Source organism: Poecilia mexicana, unplaced genomic scaffold (genome assembly GCF_051168715.1).
Source record: "Poecilia mexicana isolate PSO_F unplaced genomic scaffold, ASM5116871v1 scaffold_11, whole genome shotgun sequence".
NCBI classification, from domain to species: Eukaryota; Metazoa; Chordata; class Actinopteri; order Cyprinodontiformes; family Poeciliidae; genus Poecilia; species Poecilia mexicana.
The window spans coordinates 12,804,937-12,825,521 of NW_028263380.1; the positions used below are offsets into that span (position 1 = coordinate 12,804,937).

Genomic DNA, 20,585 nt, shown 5'->3' on the forward strand with positions numbered 1-20,585 from the left:
CACTTGAGCAAGTCAGTGTCCAGGTGCTTCTGAGTGGAACAGTGGTGTTAGGTTGTGAATAATAACTTTTATATCATTCCATATATGTATTACTCATTAGTTTTTAAAGTCTATAACATTTTCTTTGTGTCTCTATAGCTTGTGCTATATGAGAAATGTTTGCAGAATAGGATACAGCCAGATGACTAGACACTCTGGAGCCGACCTGAGGGCTTGCCTGAAAACACACAAAGGCCAAAGTTTATATCAAACCTTGTGGCCCAGAGAAATAGGACCAGCGCTTAAGGCCTTATGAGTGGACCTGTAAATCCACCTTCTGTCTACATTCAGGTTGTTCTTGATCAGAGAAGTGACAGTGGTGAAACTCAGGAGTTTGCTGAGGGTTGATTTCTCCAACAGCAAGAAGCTACAAGCTTTCTGCTGGTGGCTAGTTATGAAGCTTGTGACCCAGTAATGGTAAGAAGCTAGAGGATACCTGCTCCACCAGAAGCAGGTATCCTCTAGCTTCTGGTGGAGGATACCTGGGTTGGTGGTATTCAATTTAAGACCAAGCTGAAACTGGCTTGGTTGGATTCTGGTATATCCTGGGTGATCAAGGTAAACCAGAATGAAGTGTGGTTACAAGTTGGCAGCATTGTCATCAGCTCCTGTAGCTTTCCTGGTCTTTTGATGCTGAGAGAATTCATTTACCTTTTCTTCCGAGATCTTTGATGCAAATAGAGGACCCGAAGGAGAATAGTTGGTAGAGTTGTTGCTGGCCAAATGGATTGAAGGTGTCTTACTGGTTTTCAAACATACACAAGAATCTATTGGCCATTTGGATAGTGGGGGTCATTACAGTGTGAGGAGATGGGCTCCTTTAGTTGGCAGACTTGAAGACCCCTGGCAGGGGTACTGCAAGGGTATCCTTGCAGGGTACCTACAAGGGTTACCCTACAATAGGTTTCTTTGGTTCTACACAGCTTCTTCAGGGTTTATTATTGTTGTAAGTGTGACATCTTGGTTTGCACATAGCTGTGGTTGAAGATATAAGCGGACTACAATTTGTGCAGTCAAATCAGTCCTGTGACATCCGTTTTGATTAATCAGTCCTGGCCACTGGCTTTGGGGTTTTCATTTTGTGTCTGTAGTGTGGAATGAGATGTAACAGTGGTCCAGTTTGTTTGTGTATCTGGTGGGGTACTTTACATGCATTGCCTGTAATGCATGTAAATGTATATCAGAAGTCCTTTGGATAGGTTTGTGCCGTTTAAAATTCTCAAGGACAATAATGAGAGCTACTCCGTTTGTGTCTTTTTGTTAAATTGCCTCAGCAACTTTAGATTTTTAGCTTCTGTGCAGGTTTGTGGAGAGTAAATGGTCTACAACAAAAAGAACTCTTTCAGTGAGTGAGGTTGATTAAAAACTGCCTGGTACCAGTAGTGTGCCGTCTTGGATGTGTTCACAGAGCTTTGGTTGCAGTGATGGCATATCCACGGAGTTTTGCCAGTGTGCAGACATTTACTGAGCGGATAGAGCAAAACACAAAGTTCGCACAACAAAGTGCCACAACAGTGGGTGAGGTCATGCACAGGGGTGTTGATTATGAGGTTGGCCGTGCCGTGCTGCACTGAGTTCAATGCCTCAACTATAAATCTGGTTTATATGATGAAGGTACTGGTAAGATATGTTAACGTATCTAACGCAAAAAGATATGTTGGATAAAGATCAAGAGTGGAGTGTGACAGAAGAAGATAAGGAAGAGATGGATTAAAACGTCACTGAGCTTTGCAGAGCTTGTAGCTATGAAGGGATGCTTGTTTTGGAGGATGTGATAGTGCAGCTGCACGTGACAGGTGAGAATTGCCCTACAGTTTATCTCTGGCTAGACAAAATTGAGTATACCACAGGAACGCTATGACGGAACATTTTAGTGATTTTGAAATTGTGACTTTTTGTATATCTCAGTATGCCTTGACACGGGTAATTAGGCCATACCTAGATCTAACGAAGACAAAAAGGGGCTTGGAAGTTTGCAAAGTGTCCCTGCATTTTACCAGCACTCTGCATCCTTCTTTTTGCCCTTTTGCCATGCTTTGAGCTGATTATGCATCCACTGATGTGCGTTTTATTTTTTTTATTGCTAGTTTGAGCCCCCACCCCAGCCGTGTATGGCCTTGTGCCATTTGGCAAGGCACCTCACCTACCATCCCTGCTGGTGGTGGGCAGAAGGGCTGATGGCATAATATAGTGGGCTTCCCCAATGCATGTGTGGCTACAATCCCTAGCTTGTTGTCATCAATGTGTGAATAGTGCAATCGACGTGTGAATAGTGCAACCGAGTTCATTGTAAAGTGCATGTCTAATGTCTTAAAATGAACAAGTATTTGTATGTTTAAAGGGATTTTGCATCCAAAGAATTTTTACATATTTCTTTTTTTAAAGTTTTCTTTGTTTTGTAGTGTCTGCTGCTTTGTGCAGTATTTTTGTTTGAAGATTATTCAACCAAGCGAATGCAGTATTTGCAAGAAGTACTCTGAAAAGATACCTGTCTTTAATTGGTGCTGTGATTCATTTAAATTAACTTTATCAAGTTGGAAGCACAGTCACAGAGCCAGAATATTTGTTGAGCGAGTAAGTGTGAGGTTTAAAGGGGCAGCACTGGGTAAAAAATCAGCTTTTTTGAGCTTTACATCATGTTCTTTCATCAAAAACGTACCTCGAGTTCTGTTTTGATTCTAATGCATTTTTGTGAAATCCTTGAATTTTCCTTGGCAACCATACAGCTGTGCAAAATGCTTGCGGGGGTGAGGAGCGCAGCCTTTAGGGACAAAAGTCCTCCTCGTAGCTGCAGTTTCCAAACTTCCACGTTACAGAACACTCCCCCACTCAGGTCCTTAAGACTAGTCAGGAGAGATTAGCAAACACCTGGTGGAACTGTGCATCTGCTGAGCTAATGAGAACTACTTCTAAGTGAAACACTGCCCCTTTAAATATACACACCACACATTGATATGTACACCAAAAAATCCCACATCATGACGTTTTGGTCGCACGGGTACAGCATAGTTCATGAACGTGTCACAGCAAGAAGGGAGACCATCGTAAGATATGGGTGCTGTTTTATGTAAAGTTAGATGCTGGGTGTATAGTTATTTGGTAATTGTTTTCCTGTGCATACATAATTCTTCATTGGCACTAAGTGGAGATCAGAGATGGGTTTATGTTTGCTCTGCACCTTGTCCCTTTCTAAATAGTTTATTGTTTTTAAAGCTTATTATAAATGCACCCATACTAGAGTTTTCCTGCAGAATGTCAGAAAGGCTGCATAACCATTTAAAAACGTTTCAGTAAATTTTTCAACTTATTTCCAAGTTCATGTTTTTCCTAGCAGTTGCTCGCTGTTCTGGACAAAGCTAGTCATTACTCTACTGTAAAGAAAAGAGGCACATTTTTTCCAAATTGTAATGTTCCCAACTTGTTTACTCTTTCCTCTGCATTGACCCTGATTGTTATACAATTCTGTTTGTTTTGGTTTAGTTGTATTTGAGTTTTTATGTATCACTTTTGTATAATTGCATGATTAATCTAATTTTTACATAATTTGCCCCTTTTTTATTTATTTTTCTTAGATCTGTTGCAAAAGATTTGAAGCGCTGCATCAATTTAAGCAACATCTGACTTTAAAAGGACATAAACAGGTGAGAGTTGCAGTTAATCTTTCTCAAAGTGTTTTGTTTTGTGGTGTGTGTTAAAGGTAAAAAAGACTGTGTTGATGTAGTAATTTGTGGGAAAATTACCTTAAACAACATATTGAGAGCACTGGAATTGGCATACCTTTCTTAATCCTTATATTTCTATTTAAAGTCATTTTTTAATTAATCTTATAAGAATGAAATGTAATTGTAATGTGTGTTGGAATACTTTGTAACCTTAGTACTGTGCTATAAGTATGTCAAAGGTACAAGTCAGTCAGGGTCAGAACAGAACGAAGAATGCAGAACAACAAAGAGGAACTTGGAAATTGAGCAAGAGTGAATTTGGGAGTAACTCCAGATGGCGATTGAAAAGGAGAAATGGGAGCTAAACAGGAACAGTTGAGAAGTCGCGTAGCTGAACGGTGCGGTTGAGAAGTCGCTTAATAAATGGTCCCCACAATCATGGGCTGAGAAAGTCTAAAACATTCTGGGGAGGAAGAAAGTGCTAAGTCTCAACTGCAGAAGTCGGAAGTCAAAAAGTGATGCAGACAGAAGACCTACAGAGGAACGCGCCCCGGAACTAAGGAGAGACCAAGACTCTGCACAGCTGAAAGGGGGAGAAGCCAACTGCCCTCGTCCATGGTTCCAAATTAGACGGCCGTCCTTGACTCCCCTATAGAGATCTCCATTTGTTGCAACAGACTTGGTCGATGGACAAGGAATTCACAGTTAATGAGAAGCTGAAGCTGATTCTATGCACTCTGCTTGAATCAATCAGCTTCTGATTGATCAATTAGAAGCTGATTGATCAGTCAGCTGATTTGATAACTGCATGCGAGGGAATGCTTGATCAGTTGATTGATCAATCAGTTCAGTTGATCGATCAACTCATTGCTCCATCAGTCAACTCAATCAATCGATTGATGGAGCAATAAACTGAGTTGATTGCTCCAACTCAGTTGATTGCTCCAGTGGGCATGACACCCACTTAGCGGAAGTGGGCGTCATGCCCTTCTTCGTTACCTGAAGAAGGGCATGACGCCTGGATAGTAGATAGTTAGTGGCTAGATGAGTCTCTCGACACCAACAGATAAACAGATTATCCCAAAAACCATAACTTGGAGTACGACTTGTGGGGTTTAGGGCTTTTCCGGTACCGTTGGTTGGGGAGCTGGTCACCAGTCAGCCCAGGAGTTTAGCAGAAGTGGGTGGGGCTGGCTAGTGCGCAACAACAAAAAGCTTCAAAGATAAATCACTTTGTGAAAAACTCGCGTTTAGAATTGTTGCTGAAACACATGTATATTTTTGAGACAAACATAATAATGTGACTTGTATAGGCCTTTTATGAACAATGATTTTTCTAAAGTGGTTAAAATGAATCATATACTGTAGCATGTGACTTTGACACGACTGTGTTATGATTTAGGTTTCCTGTAAAATTTTTTACCTCTGTGTAATTTTCAGAAAGACCTGGACTGATTGAAATGTGTTTTATATTGAAATTGCATCCTGTTTTACAGTAAGCTAACAATATCAAATTAAACAGAAATGAAGAAAAATGTCTAGCTTATTGAAATTGGAAAGTGCCAGAAAGACAAGCTCTTGACAATGGCCTTTTAATAAAATTTATCCTTACTATTTTCCAGATGCTTCGAGATGTTTTCCAAAAAGGTAACATTCACTCTGTTTAGCTGCCTTGTGTCTGTTTCAAAATGTCCTTTATGTATGTTTTGTGAATACTTTGTGTATTAAAATTGCTTTTTTTGTTTCTTTTTTATAAAATATTCCTCCTTTCTTAGAATTCATACCCTGCACTTGTAAGTATTTTTTTTGCATGTGTTTTATAGTTTTGACCACATCTGATGTTTTTTTTTTTTTTGCTTTTTAATTTTAAAAATACAAATTTTGTTAAAAATCAAGAGTACATTATAACATTCTTACTGTTAATTTTAAAATGACATTTTATGTTTTGTCCATAGAAATTAATCTGTAATGTTTCTTTTTAAGACCGGATACCCTACATTGTATTTGTGGCTCCAAAGTGCAAAAACGTTGAGATTCAGAGATCTGCTGTTGGTGAGTATACTGCAGTTTCTCCATTTTCTGCAGTACATATTTACATAATTTTTGCTGCTACAAAGTGTAATAGCTATAAGAGTGCTATCTGTATTATATTTTGAATTTTGAAACAGATACAAGTCAGCTATGATAACTGACTATATTTAGACATTAGCTGGATAAAATGTTTGCTGGATTAGCCAACCTGAAGTTAGCTGTTTAATAAACGTATCACTTGGAGTCTTAGAGCAAGATTAGCTTCATAGTGGTTGGTGCTCTTTTCTTTACCACTTCATGAGAGTCTGATTTTGTCACCAAAATAATTCTGAGGCATTGAGTTTGACTCATTTGTAATCAAGGTAAGAGAGAAAAACTTTTCTCATAGGGCCAAGGTTTCCCCCACTCCCCCCTCTTAAAATATTAAAAAACATAATCCAAAAACTACGTATTTTATTTACTTTGGATTTTTATCTGATATGAAAAGGAGTTTGATCTAAAGGGCTTAGGTCTGTAATAAAAAGTGAAAACAGAATAACATGATAAGGCGGGAACAATAATTTTTCCTAGAATCGTTTCTTGACACCAGTAGCTGCTCCTGTTGTGGATTTTTATTCTTCTTCTTGTTCTTCTTCATAAAATTCCTAGTGAGTGTTTATTGATGCAGAGTGCACTGACATTTGGTTGTGCATAGGTCACGACCTCCTAGTTCCTGACTTCACACCTTGTCTGGTTGCAGACTGTTTTGTGTATTTTTGGTTTACTTGGAGGTTTTATTTCTGTTGGGGGTAATTGCTGCGTTTCTATTTTCTTTCAGGCCTGTCTCTGATCACTCTGTGTTTCAGTCAAAAGCCTGATTTAAGTTTTTACCTCTGCCATGTTTGTAAGGATACATACACCAGGGACACAATTTTATGCCACACATTTTCACAAAGCCATTGCTTTCACTACTTTGTAAGTATCAGACATCTTTAAATGACTATTTAAATGAAAATCTAGAGTGAGGTGTTAACCATATATATATCTATACATATATTTCAAGGTATATGCAAACCCAGATTATTTGAGTTTCTCCTGGAAACCCGACTTGGACATGGCGACCGTTCTGGGGTGGAAGCTCAAAAGGGAAAGCAGAAAATCTGAGCTTCAAACCTTGCGGGTTGGTATTGTGATGTTGTAAATTGTCAAAATGATAAATGGTACTGTCAAATACTTACTGTTTTTCATCAACATTAAATCCATTGTGGAGGTGAAGATGGTTACAATCTTTAAAGAAATGCATCTCTTTCTGCCTTGGCGGTTAATCGCATGTTACTTTTCTGTAGCACTGTTTGCTAGATGTTGTCATTTGAAGTATGTTCAGGGGATGCCTTTTCGTCTACTTCTTAACGATGGTCAAAGAAGCAGTAGAAACGAATCAAATGATTTATAATAAAGTTGTATCATGGACACAGTTTAACTCGTACAGAAAAGGACCAGTTGGTGTGACGAGCTAAATGTCATCAACGACACCGAGACGAAAAGAAAAGTGGAGCAGCAAAGCTAATAAAAAAACCAAACCAAAAATTAACTACAGGTGGTTCTCAATAAATGGCAGTGATAATGAAAAATTAATCTATTCCAATAACTTAGTTCACAAAGTGAAGATAATTGTATAAAGGAATTGCAGATGGATGTTTTCAAACCTTTATTGCTGTTATGTTTTTCTTCCTCCATTTCTCAAAGCTTCTTGGCCGTATTTAAATGTTTTGTTACTTTTAACCAAGTGAACCCAAAACAGATATTTGTTTGCAATTTGTAGATTGCTTTTTGGCATCAATAATCTTATAATTTTTTTATCTCTTTGTATAGTTATTGCATTTACCCCCACCGCTCATTAAGAAGCTCATGTTATCAACCTACTCAGAAGGTATTATTTTATGATTTGTTCATGTTTTTTAATTTTTAATTTTTTTTTTTAAAGTGGAATAATGACTGTAATCTTTTGATTATTCCCAGTGATGCAAACCTTATGTGAAAATGGCAAACTTCTTGAGAGGTTTGAAGGTGAGTATCCATTTTTCTAAATGATCATTCAGAGCTTCATAAACTAAGACTGCCCCACATTTAACACCTATAACCTTTTCTTTTTGTAGTTTAAATGAAGCTCTGGCTTTTTATTTACTAATGACAGAAGCAGGAGCACCGAAGTGCTTTTACCGTGGTTAAACATTAATCTTAAACATTGTGCTTCAAAGCCTTGGTGTAAACAGCACACCACCAGATTTAAAAATACTGGATATGAGGGTATGGTTTGTGGTGCTATTGTGGCTTAACAAGTTTTAAACAATAATCTGAAAAAATAAATATAGAGTTAAAGAAAACAGAGGTACAGAGTCTTGCAGAATGCAAATCTGCTCCAACCTACTTGATTTCACACTCTTACGCTATAGGACACAAAATAGGTTGGCTGATGATCACCAGATGTCAAGGTTGGTGTCGCGGCATGACGCAAACACCTGCATGTTGCTTGTTAAATAAAAGTTTGTACTTTTCCGCTGCAAGGCAGTAAGGCGGAAATATACTGCGGTTATTTCCTCCTATGCAGATTTTTTTTTTTCACCCACTCTGGAGGGTTTTCAAGCATGAACAGCCTGTTTAAGGTCATGGAACAACATCTCTCAGATTTAAGTCTGGACTTTACCACTTCAGAATCTCCATTTTGTAGTTTTGAACCAATTAGTCTTGAACACAGCCTTTGTAGAAATGTAATTAATCAGTTGATTGTTAAATTAGTAAGGGATGATTACTTTTTAACACAGGCTGGTTCCTTAGCAAATTTTTATTTGAAAATGGCTCTCTGTATATAGCCATCTTTACCTGACAGCTTTGTTTGGCGCTTTAAATTATTTTGAATCAACAAAAAACATGAGGCTGGGAATTGACGTCCAGCGTTTAATCTACCATACATATTGGGAGATTCATGCTTTTTTTTTTTTTTTTTTTTTTAAAGCATTGTTTGGCATCTCAGCATGAAGAAAACATATCAACTAACCCGGCTAGCTCAGTCGGTAGAGCACGAGACTCTCAATCTCAGGGTCTTGGATTCGGGTTCCACTTTGGGACTCCATTTTATTGGGGAGTGAAAGGTGGCTAATAAGAAAAACAAATCATCACACCGGACCCCGTTTATGTCTGCTTTGTTTGTTTGGGCCAACGTTGGAGGGTTCTGGGCGCTCCTGCATTACACAAATCACTTTCTCAATATTCTCACTGGGAGCAGGGCATATTTACACTCCTCTGCGTGTGTGTATGTAGCATTCTCAACCAGTCCAGTTTCTTCCTGGAATTGTCCACAGCTGGGAGCTTTCAACATTTGGCTGGATGGATGATTACAACAGTTCAGTGATTTTTGTTATTCCACATCTCCCCAAATCTGAGTTCCTTCCTGACTTCTAGGTCAGAATGACCCAGTACATTTGACACAGTACTTTTCCTTTTGATAAAAACATACCTTGGTGCAAAACAGCCAAACAACGTTAATTGTCAACTATTAGCATAATTTTATTCCTCTACAACAAAAGCTCAACTTGTCATCAGTGCAGCCAAACATAAAATATTGTTTGAAGCACAGAATAAATGTACAGGTTTTATAAATGAAATCATTAAATTACATCCTGCTTTCATTATTTAAGAGAGAGGAACGACTATGAACTGGTGAGGTACTGTTGTTGCATCATTTTGTTTCTCTTCAATGGGTGTGTTGCTCTCCAAGACGTGAATGTTCCAGCCTTGGAGCCAAACAATTTACATGTCTGCAACAACAAATCTTACTCAGCCAGCTAGACAGACATTTTGAAGGTGAATCAGTGAATCAGTTTAATAGGATGAGTACGAGTTCATGCAAAAGAAACAAGACGATGTAGCCGTTAACAGACCTTTGGCTCTGGAAGATGTTGAGAGACTTTGGTTAGTCATGTTTGTTAATTTTGTTTTCCCTTCCTTCCAGCTATGCACCAAAACATGGTGACTCTTCAAGGTTACCACAGCAACCACAACAGACAGCATCCGCTTCTTGGTTTGTAAAAAAAAAAAAAAAAGAAACTTAAACATGCCTTTTCAAATGTTAAGTTATGGGTTGATGGTTACAAATAAACTTTCTGTAGTTTTCAAGCTGGTTTTTGAAATTAAAATGCTTTGTTAGCCTTTAGTGAAGCTGCAAATTTTTTTTTCCTTACTGTGCAGGACTGCAGCACATTGTTGAATGCGTTTCTTCAGAACCAGAACAGAAGTACTACCTCTGCACACTGTGCCAACTTGTGATTCCCAGCCACACGATCATCGGACATTTACTGAGCTCTGACCACGTACACTTGTATTTTGTAAGTCGAGATTTCTTTTTGCTTTTGGCATTTCGTGACACTTAAATGCTTCAGAAAAGAAAATACATTTTATAATCAAGAAATAATCTGAGTAAATACAACATATTTCCAGGTTTCCAAATAAATTGATCTCTTTAGGGAAATAAAACCATTTAAACCAACTTTTCTCAATGTGGAAAAGTGATTTTGAGTTCAATTTTATTAGCATTGCCTGAAGTGGGCAAAACGATTTCCACATGATTGTCTTTGGGAAGTTGTGGGATCACACCAACTAATTACATAATTTTATTCAAATGACAACATAACAGAATCAGTTTATAACCTGGAAAAGGGAAACTACTCACAAATCTGTTCTTCCTGCACAGGAAGCATGGCATCCCTCAACACTGACTTCAAACGAGTTGGACAGGAATAGCTTCCTGCTTGATTGTGCAAAGCAAGCTGAGAAAATTCATGCTGCTGAAAATGTTTCTGTGCAGGTTGGTGATGTTAAAAAAAAATAAAAAAAATAAATAAAGCATGAATGCATCGAAAGTGACGTAAAAATGTATTCTTCCCAGCAAGTGAAGCTGCAGCCTGATGTCTTCAAGTCGGTGAATTTTGATTCCTATTCAGAAGGTCGGTATTCAATTTTAAATCTTTGGTTCACCAAATTTACTTTATTCAGGGGTCAAAGCCCATAGAGGCAAAGGGACGTGCAGACCGCTATTAAGATAAAACAAAAATAAAAAGGGCCTCAATGCCTTTTGTGTACCATTTTTAAATCATATTTTGAAAATCCTTGGAGAATTCTGGATTTTTGTTTTTACATAAAAAATTCTAAATCCCTTTTTATCTACCAGTTTTTTAGCCCAGAATTTGTTGTTTATGTGCATATTTCATACTGAGATTAATATTAGAATAAAGTTGTCTGGTTTAGCCACATGTGAACAAAGTTGAATTGGCTAAAGAGCTGAATAAGCAAATCTGCAACATTTAGACAATTTCCAGCAGTTGAGTTTGTAAGGTTTTACACAGTTTTGATCGCCATTAACTGCAGTTTAAATTAAATTAACCTGGAAAGTGGAGATTTGCCAGGACAGTGGGGTACAGAGGCGGACTTGGTCAGGACTCAGTTTGCAAGTAGAGCTTGGAACCCTGTCATGACTGCTTGCAGCCTTACTTTAACATTAAGCTTAGTTGAGCAGTGAAACATGTTTTCTTTTTTTTATTATATTCTGTCTTTTAGCTTTGAAGAGCCTGGAATCTGTCACAAAGAGATGCTTAACTGTAAGCATTAAACCAGGCGACAAGATTGGTATGTGTAACGTCAGCATCTGTGTAGTGAATGTGTGAAATTGTGAACGATGAGTTAATTTCAGCAAGTTGTTTTCATTATTTCCAAAGTTTCTTGTTTTAAAAGTTGTAAATTTGAATATATTTTCCCTTTTTTAGATCATTCAGTCTCTGCTCCTTCAACTAAGGATGTCAAATGCATGCTGCACTGCCAGGTGATAAATTGTGATACATGCATAACTTTAAATGTAGTCAGATCACAGTTTGAAACAAACGCTGACATTTCCATCCCCATTTCCTGTTCTTCTCCATCTTTTTCTATAAAAAAAAAGAACTGCTGTAAAAGTTTCTCCAAAATGTTCAAGTACTTGGAGCATTTAACAAGCAAAGAACACATAAGGGTAAGTAATTTTATCTCACTCCAAAATTCTTAACAAACAGGAGTTGTTATGGTTGATTGCCCTAAAAACTGGAATCTTCCACAGGTGATGCAGGGAATTTCTCAAGGTAAAAAGCTCAATTTAGTCAAATATGAAATATGTGTTTTGTGTTTAATAAATGTTTTATTAACCGATGTTTCCACAGATTTCACAGGACATTTTTATGACCGAGGTACGTTTACAGTCTCGATAATCAAAGCTTTAACAATATGCATCTGATATTCAATAATAAAAATCTGATTTTTCTCTTAATCTTTTGTTTGGTAGCTCACATAAATGACATTTAATGAGAGCGGTTTTGGGGGTCTGAGCATGAAGCTCAATGTTGTAAAGACTATGCAGTTCTCTGGATCACTTGTCTAATTCTGATCCACCGTCCTCCATATTCATTATGGCTGAATTACTTCGAAAGCCTTCGATCAGGTTCGGAAGAGGCTGTTAGGAAATGAGAAAACATGTAAAGCATGCAGGACACTGGGGACTTGGAAATGGTGAAAATACTGTAAAGATGGAATAGCGTTCTTAATTAAACCCAAAGATTGAGTTTTAAAAGCTGTGACTTCAGACATCTGCTAATGTTTTTCTTTCCCCCTCCTGATAGGAAGGTTCTACGTAAGCCTGCACACGTACATCAACGAGTCTTTAAAGAGAAATATGCCACCTGTCGGTAAGGTCACATGCACGTTTATACGTTATGTGATGCTTAGAAAATATTTACCTTTTTAAAATATATTTATTTTTGCATTTTTGTGCTGCAGGAACATCTCTGGTTATGACGTGCCTCACCTCGGTTTCTAAAGATGATCCATTTTATCTGTGCTTCGCCTGTCAGGATTGGTTTTGTCAGGCTGACCTCCGGAATCACTTTGAATCCCGAAAGCATCTCATAAGCACTCAGGTTAACTTCTATTGTGATAAAGTTTTGTAATGTCTACATGTTTTTGTTTTTATTTTTTTATGCATGTCTTTTTGCACCTTCATGTGATTCCACTTTAGCGTTAAAAATCAGAAAATCAGGTCCTAAGCGTTTTCAGTTAAAGTATTGCTTTCACCGTCTGCAGTATTTTAAGCAAATGTTGCTTCCACATGGTTAGGAAAGGATCTTGAATAAAGACTTGTACAGTTAAGATGACATGTTTTTAAAATTGAATCTTAAACGTGGAAATCCAACTGAGACACCATATATAAACATACAAAGTGAATAATGCGGTTTCTGTTGCGATAGTGCGCCTCATATTATTGGATGTCGTGAAACCTGGTTGGGACTGATTGAGATCTTTCCAGGACACACAGAAAACGGGTCAAAGAGGCCGAGAGGCAACAAGAAATCTTGCAGTATGATTTAATGATGATTGAAATTTATGTGAACTTGTTTTAAATGTACTATTAATTAAAGTTATGAGTTATGTGATTCTGGTTAGAAAGTGGAAAAGCGGAGATCATAAATGGATAAAAGTAATGACTGTAGATTAGATGAAAATTGGATAGAAGTGTCTTTTACTGTGTCGCAACAAGAGGCTGGGTGGAGGCAGAACTGTGAGCATGGAAGAAAAAGGAAGTTCAAGAGTTTGAAAGGTCAGCAGTTAATTGAAAACGCCCAACGCCCAGGAAAAAGGGTGGAGAGGATTGTGCAAGCCGTTGAGGCGTTCATCCAGCACTAAAATACGGAGAGTTTAAAATGCATGAGAAGGAAGAACTGGGGTTCTTTGTTCCGCAGCGTTCGAGTCAAGATCACACGAAGATGCAGAATCAACTGAGGGCTGCGTACTGATGCCCCGGGACGGTGAAGACTGCGCGCTGCTCAAGAAAGGAACAAGATCTGTTTACCCACAAGCCGGGATTCTGATTTGACAACGGCCCTACACTCAACCCATAAGATTTCAACGATGCTGCAGTGGACATGGGGGATAGACAAAGATCACTTATGGATAAAGAACTGAGTTCATGGAGGATATTCACCAGTCCGACTGTGGATCTATTCTAAGAAGGATTCTGCCACGACAAGACAGGACTCTGACCATGGAAATTAAAGGTTTCTGCTGCCAAGACCAACTCAGCATCTAGGGACGAGTGGAACTGCATCCCAAAGCCTCTCTTTTAGATCAGTGACACAGTGTAGGGATTGGAAGGAGGTGTAATTTCTAAATTTCTTAAAATATGTTAACTTCTTGATTTTTAATTTGAGAAGCTGTATGTCATTTTTCCCTGCTAAAGCTTGCTAATAAAACATTGAAGTCTAATTGATGCTGTGGACAGTTAAATTAATTAAGTCAACTGAAAATCGATTCTTCTGGTTAAATTAAAATCAATGTTCATGATTCTAGTAAACTAGGGGGCTTCAGACGTTTCTTTGGTTATGATAAATAATGACCCTGGGACTCGTGCCGAGTCTCTAAAATTATCTAGACTGTAACAAGTGCACGTTATTAATAGAGAAAGAGCTACCGTTAACAGGAGTGGTTTTTGAAGTCAGGTTTTTGGGGGCTACTCAAATGACTGTTTCATTAACTGTAAAGGGTCAGAGCTTCTGGATCTGAAGGTAGTTGGAGTCTAGACACATCTTTCTCGCGCCCAGCTTAAACAGAATGTCCTTTAAATTTTCATCTGGAGTAATACTCAGGAGTTGGAGTCTTCTCGGACCCGTTAGGTGGAGAGCTGGTCAGGAGTCTGAGAGGAGGTTATGGGGGTGGCTGACTATTGCATAATAACAGATGCAGCAGCTGTTTATTTCAGTAAAACATTCATTTAACCACTGGCTTGTTTAATATTCTCAGTTGTATCAGAATCCCTGGCTGCTGCCTTTTGGCTGGGACGGAGACCTGGACGACAGGACCCTGAGGTGGACGGCATGGAAGGAGGAACAAAATGGAGGCCGGATCTTCTTGAAGGTGACCTGCAAGTTTTTAACAATACGTTTATATCTGCAACTTACTCCTTCCTTTGGGTGTCTTTTTTTTTTAATCATAAATATGCTATATCTGTTATATTTGTAGATTTTTGACGTTCCACACTCAGAATTTCAGTGGCTACTGACAGACACTCGCTATGAACAAGGTAAAAACTCTTTTCCTTAATTTTGAACAAGCTTGTTTGTTGAGCATCACAAACATTATTTCGGTATTTCTCTCTGGTGAAATAACCCAAAATTTAGAAATCTCTGTTCTTCTTGTGACTACAGTGTTTCACAGCCTTCAAGTGCGGTATCGTGGTTTTATGCATAGAGGTTTGTAGAGTATAATGATAAAGAATCCAAAGTAAATTGAAATCACCTATTGCTCTAATCTGACGTACACATTTTTGTAAAATGCCCTTTCAGTTCCACAGAGGAAGACATTCTGCAAACATAAATGGAAGGAACAGTTTCCTCTGCTAGGTGAGTAGCCTGTTTGGCAGTCAAAGAGCGAACAAACAGATCCACGGTGTCCCCCTTTTCTTATTTTATCCACCTTATTTATCATTTAACAGAACAATGAGGCTGTGTTAATGAAATGCTGGTATTTATTTTGGTATTTTTGATTGACCGTCTGGAAGTGCTTCTGAGCAGGGGTGGATCTAGAAAAATATTTATGGGATGGTAAGAGGGGGGCATGGATTTTTTCAGGGGTGGCAGCATATGCCAGTATCTATCTATCTATGTATCTATCTATATAGATAGACAGATAATATCTCATTCTCACATTTGGCTTACACAGACCTAACATTAGACTTGATTTACTTGTTGCAAAATATTGTTTTTAACTTGCATTGTTTCAAAATGAGCTTCATGTAGCACTGAGGATTAAATATAATTTCTTAATATAGTATAGTTAATTATTTTTATGTATTTCATACTGCTGCTAACTGATATGTATTACTGGATTGGACAGCGCCTATTAGTTGCTATGTGATTCATCGAGTCCAGAAAATTATTCAGTTCCAATGCAGGATGAGCAGAAATCTGTCCCAAAAATATTAGTAGCGCCACCATTTGTTATCAGATATACTATTAAATACGACTTAAAATAAAGATGAGAAAACTGATGTTTTCTCATCTTTGATTTCTGTTTGATTTCTGTTAGTTCTGTCAAGATGCAAAAGGGGAAGATTTTTCTTATATTGGTCAATCGTTTTATTTTAAATATGCTGTAGGAGCCATAGTTTGATGACTGTTATAAATATCACCACGTTTTACGAGCAGAGGGGATTAGTTCAGTTTTTGTCGCTTGTCTAACTTTTATGAATTGCAGCGGCTGCAGTGAGCCGCAATAAAGGTACAATAAAGGTGATAAACAGATGAAGAACCAAACTAGACAGAACAACTTCTATTCCGCCTTTTCCCGCTCTGTGTCGGCTTTACACGCGGACCCGTTGCCATGGCAACCGACAGACAACAGCTCAACGAGTAGAAAGAGCAGAGATCACCGATCAGGGGAATCAACACCAAAAAAACCCAAAAAACAAATATTTCCCACACAAAAAAGTATCAAAAACACCAAAATAGAACATTCAGTCTGTTACATTTTATTGCCAGGCTTGATGTCTATATTGTCATTATTCATAAGTTTTCGCCTGAACACCGTGGTGGTTGAACACCTGCTCTACTGATGACTTGGTGGGCAGGTTGTCTTAGTTTAATGCTAACGGAACCAAAACACACAGAACGGCGCAGCACATGTTAAGGTTACCAAAGTCAATAGCAGGCTAGCAACAGTTAGGCTAGCATAACTGACCCACTGTTCACTTGTTCAATGTTTTCTTTAAATTAAAACTTTTTCCTCACCTGTTAAATCTGAAGCCCTTATCTATGGCTGTCATAGGGTTGAATTAACTGCTAAACATTCCGTCCTTTTTATCTGATTCTTTGAGTGATTGTAGTATTTCCCTGACCAACAATATTCCTGACTCAATGGAGAGCAATGGCGCACGATGAGTCACGTAATGTTCAGTCCAGTAAAAAAAAAAAAAAATATATATATATATATATATATATATATATATATATATATATATATATACAAAATCAGTGACGTGCGGTGAGGTTCATAACTGGTGAGGCACCGACTTAATTATAATTGGATTTACAAATCTAGACCCCTGCATGTTGTTGTTTACATAAGGAAATTTCGCGCATGCGTACAACGCTGGAGGGCAAAAAGACTATTCTTTAACATGTGATGTTTAGCCGCGTCACAGAATAATTCCGTTATCTCAAACTTAGACATGTAGATATTATTAATTTTGTGCTGTGCTTTACAGCAAAGGGAGAAACCGTTAAAGTACAACTCAAAACCACGTCTTTCTCGCTCTCTGTATCAGTGTAGCTACTGTATGACGAGATCGCTGTTACTCTGCAGTTGTGGAGTCACAATATCTGGGATAATGAGCGTCCCCAGCGATGAGGCACGAGAACTACCTGCCTCACCTCGAGTCTGTTCTCTGCCGTTTCTGATCGCTCCTCAGCACACGAAACATGTTACACACACAGCTGGTGACAATAAAAACACAGTACATTAAATACATAAGCTAAATTATGGAAAATCAGTTCATACATTAAATGTTTTTAACCATTTTATTGGTGACGTACAGACAGGAGGAGCATGCTCTCATAGAACGGCAGCCAGTGCAGTTAGCGAGAGGTTGCGCAATCCCAGGTGAGGCTCAGCTCGCTGCTGCCTCACCGGCTTCGCTTCCAAGCACTTCAATGGGAAAATGCGAAAATTCAGCGATTTTGAAGAAAGAAAAAAAAATCATCAGATTTGGCTAAATTAAATGAAAAATAGGTACTTTATAGTACAAACCACAGGGTGAAAATATCTTTATAAATGATTTTATTATTATATATTATTATTATATATTATTTTTCCTCCCCTGACCGCACGTCACTGAACATACAAAAAAAATTTTAAAGTTCCCTTCTCACCCTCCGTGGATGGTCTCTTTCATCCTCTGAGCTCGGGTCCTCTACCAGAGGCCTGGGAGCTTGAGGGTTCTGCGCAGTATCTTGGCTGTGCCAAGATACTGCGCATATATATAGTTGAGATCTTTCCAGAACACACAGAAAACAGGTCACAAAAAGCCTGGAGCTACTAGTAATCTTGTATTATGACTTAATGTTGATTGAAAAACATGTAATCTTTGTTTTTAAATGCAAAATGAATTTATTATGTTTTAAAGATGAGTAAAATACATATAATCATTTCTTTAACTACTGTATGAGGTTGAAGAGTAAAGAGTAAAAAGTGTCTGATACTGTGTCACAAATATAGACTGCAGGGGTGTAAGAATTTTAAGCACGGAAGAAAGAGGAAGTGAGATTTTGAGACTATATCTGCACCAGGTGTTTTGAGTTGTTGATCTTTGAGTTTTAAAGAAAAAGGAAGGTTAAAAGTTGAGTGGAAGAAAGGTTGAGGCTAACTGAAGGCACTTGATGTCAAGGAAAGTACGCACCGGACATGCAGAATATGCGGTATAAAAGTATATGCAAAAGCAGAATCGGGGTTCTTTGTTCCACGGCGTTCGAGTCGAGCACACGGAGATGCAGAATCAACGGAGGGCTGCGTGATGACATCCCGGGACGACTGCTCGCTGCACAAGGAAGGAACAAGATCCGTTTATCCACAACCCGGGATTCTGATTCGACTGCGGCCCCACACTCAACCCAAAAGATTAAAACGATGCTGCAGTGGACATGGGGAATAGACAAAGATCTTTTGTGGATTAAGAACAGAGTTCGTTGAGGATTCTCACCAGTTCAACTTTGGATCTATTCTAAAAGGATTCTGCCAAGACAAAGACAGGACTCCATCCATGGACGTTAAAGTTTTCTGCTGCCAAGGAACGTCTCTGCATCTGGGTTCGAGTAAAATTGCCTCCCCCAAAGCCTCTGTTTAGAGTAAGACACAGTGTAGGGTTTAGAATTAGGTGAAATGTCTAAATTTTCTTAAATCTATTGATTACTTAATCCTTTAATTGCTGTATGTCTTTTCTCCCCTGCTAAAGCTTGCTAATAAAAATACTAAAGTCTAATTGACGTTGTGGACAGTTAAATTAATTGAGTCAACTAGATTTAATTATCTAAGCCGGTAACAAGTGCCCGTTAATACAGAGAAAGAGCTGTCGTGAACAGACGTGGTTTATGAGCTCGGACACCGGCGGGGCTACTCTGATGTCTGAATCATGGACTGAAGCGGGTCAATAACGTCTTGGATGAAGGTAGTTAGAGCTTAGACGAATCTTTCTTGCTCCCAGCTTAAACAAAAGTTCTCTATATTCTTATTTGCGGTAATACCCGGGAATTGGAGGCTTTTCGGACCCGTGAGATGGAGAGCTGGTCAGTAGTCAGTCCGCTGGAGTTTGGGAGGAGTTGAGGGCGTGGCTGAGTACTGTGGATTAACAATATGTGTGTGTGTGTGTGTGTGTGTGTATGTATATATATATATATATATTGTATATATATATATTGTGTGTATATATATATATATATATATATATATATATATATATATATATATATATATATATATATTCAATGTTGTCGGAAAAAAGAGTTTCATGCGCTTAATGTTCGATTTGCCGTAACAATTTATTGAATTCGTCGTTGCTAGCTGGGGTGGCAACAGGGGTGGTAAGGCTCTCGTTTGGGGTCGCAACTGCCACCCCAGTAGATCCGCCCCTGCTTCTGAGGTGGGCACAGCTGCGAACGATTAGCCAATGCGGGATCTACTCTTTATTATGACGGCAGCTCTAACTGCTCTTCGTTTTCCTGTTCCCTGTTTTCCTAAACGGGGAACATTTCTAGATATGTTGCTAGTCAATTTTTTTTAAAGATGGAAATAGTCGCTAAGTAAATATAGCAACAACGTTGCTAAGGTGGCACCCATAGACATAATATAATATATATCTTATATCTATGGTGGCAACGGTGCACAACAATATCTTGGTCTGCTTCACTTTACGGCAGTACTGCTGCAAAGTGCCGCGCATGTGTCGTTTCGAGACAAGTCTGACTCTGTACTACTACAAAATGGTAGCGATTGTTATGAATAGTATTCGGGTTTAGAATGAATATATATGTATATCCGATCCCGGATTCGGATGAAATGCCCGATTCCGATCCGAACCCGACTATGTCTGAAACCACGTGATCAGGGTCGATTTCCAATCGCGTGGTCGGATCGGGATGTCACATTCACACGGAATAAAAATAAGAAAACGTAAAAAAAAAAAAAATGCAAAGCCTGGATAATTTATGATCCATCAGATGGACTTTGAGCCAGATGCATAAAATTTCACAGTAACTATTGGGGTTTATTTAGTTTATTTATTTATGCGTTTGTTTATCTATTTAGTAAACAAATAAATTTAGTAAGTAAATAAAAGTACCTTTATTTATTTAGTTACTTTATTTATTGACAGGCCAAGAGTTCCTCGCTCTCCACTACGTGGCCGTCGCACCGAACGAGGAGGATGTGGGATGCCTGTGTTTGCTCTGTGAAAGGAGGGTGTCCAAAGTGGAAATCGAAGCCCACGTTTTCAGTCGGGAACACGTATCAACGTTTCTGGTCAGTTTCTTTTTGTTTGTATGTTCACTTCTGCTGCCGTTTAATGCGTCTTCAGACTGTTTATGTAAAACTCAAGTAGGAAATTAAAACTGTGATGACAAGACAACAGCAGGAAGCTTAGAGTTATATAAATGTGATATTATATTGACACTGATGTCAGAGCTCCACTTCTAGTTATCAGAATGGCAAAGTTACGTCTGAGTTTGTGTGGTTTCTGCCCTTTGAGTAGTCATACAG

The 20,585-nt window shown here is 38.4% G+C and overlaps 1 protein-coding gene across 2 annotated transcripts in view; it reads left to right on the plus strand.

Annotated features, from left to right (window-relative positions):
- The window catches only part of LOC106918162 (uncharacterized), a 45,199-nt gene that overhangs the window by 13,445 nt on the left and 11,169 nt on the right, over window positions 1–20,585 (plus strand). For both annotated transcript variants that reach the window (XM_014987707.2, XM_014987708.2), the window contains exons 2-25: window positions 3,612–3,680; window positions 5,324–5,348; window positions 5,477–5,494; window positions 5,685–5,753; window positions 6,550–6,686; window positions 6,775–6,891; window positions 7,584–7,641; window positions 7,731–7,778; window positions 9,721–9,789; window positions 9,957–10,093; window positions 10,459–10,572; window positions 10,654–10,711; window positions 11,322–11,390; window positions 11,528–11,583; window positions 11,701–11,769; window positions 11,854–11,875; window positions 11,954–11,980; window positions 12,410–12,475; window positions 12,567–12,706; window positions 14,583–14,696; window positions 14,802–14,862; window positions 14,987–15,031; window positions 15,125–15,181; window positions 20,203–20,348. In XM_014987707.2, coding sequence (XP_014843193.2) covers window positions 3,612–3,680; window positions 5,324–5,348; window positions 5,477–5,494; window positions 5,685–5,753; window positions 6,550–6,686; window positions 6,775–6,891; window positions 7,584–7,641; window positions 7,731–7,778; window positions 9,721–9,789; window positions 9,957–10,093; window positions 10,459–10,572; window positions 10,654–10,711; window positions 11,322–11,390; window positions 11,528–11,583; window positions 11,701–11,769; window positions 11,854–11,875; window positions 11,954–11,980; window positions 12,410–12,475; window positions 12,567–12,706; window positions 14,583–14,696; window positions 14,802–14,862; window positions 14,987–15,031; window positions 15,125–15,181; window positions 20,203–20,348 — 1,791 coding nt within the window. The remainder of the gene's footprint in view (window positions 1–3,611; window positions 3,681–5,323; window positions 5,349–5,476; window positions 5,495–5,684; window positions 5,754–6,549; window positions 6,687–6,774; window positions 6,892–7,583; window positions 7,642–7,730; window positions 7,779–9,720; window positions 9,790–9,956; window positions 10,094–10,458; window positions 10,573–10,653; window positions 10,712–11,321; window positions 11,391–11,527; window positions 11,584–11,700; window positions 11,770–11,853; window positions 11,876–11,953; window positions 11,981–12,409; window positions 12,476–12,566; window positions 12,707–14,582; window positions 14,697–14,801; window positions 14,863–14,986; window positions 15,032–15,124; window positions 15,182–20,202; window positions 20,349–20,585) is intronic.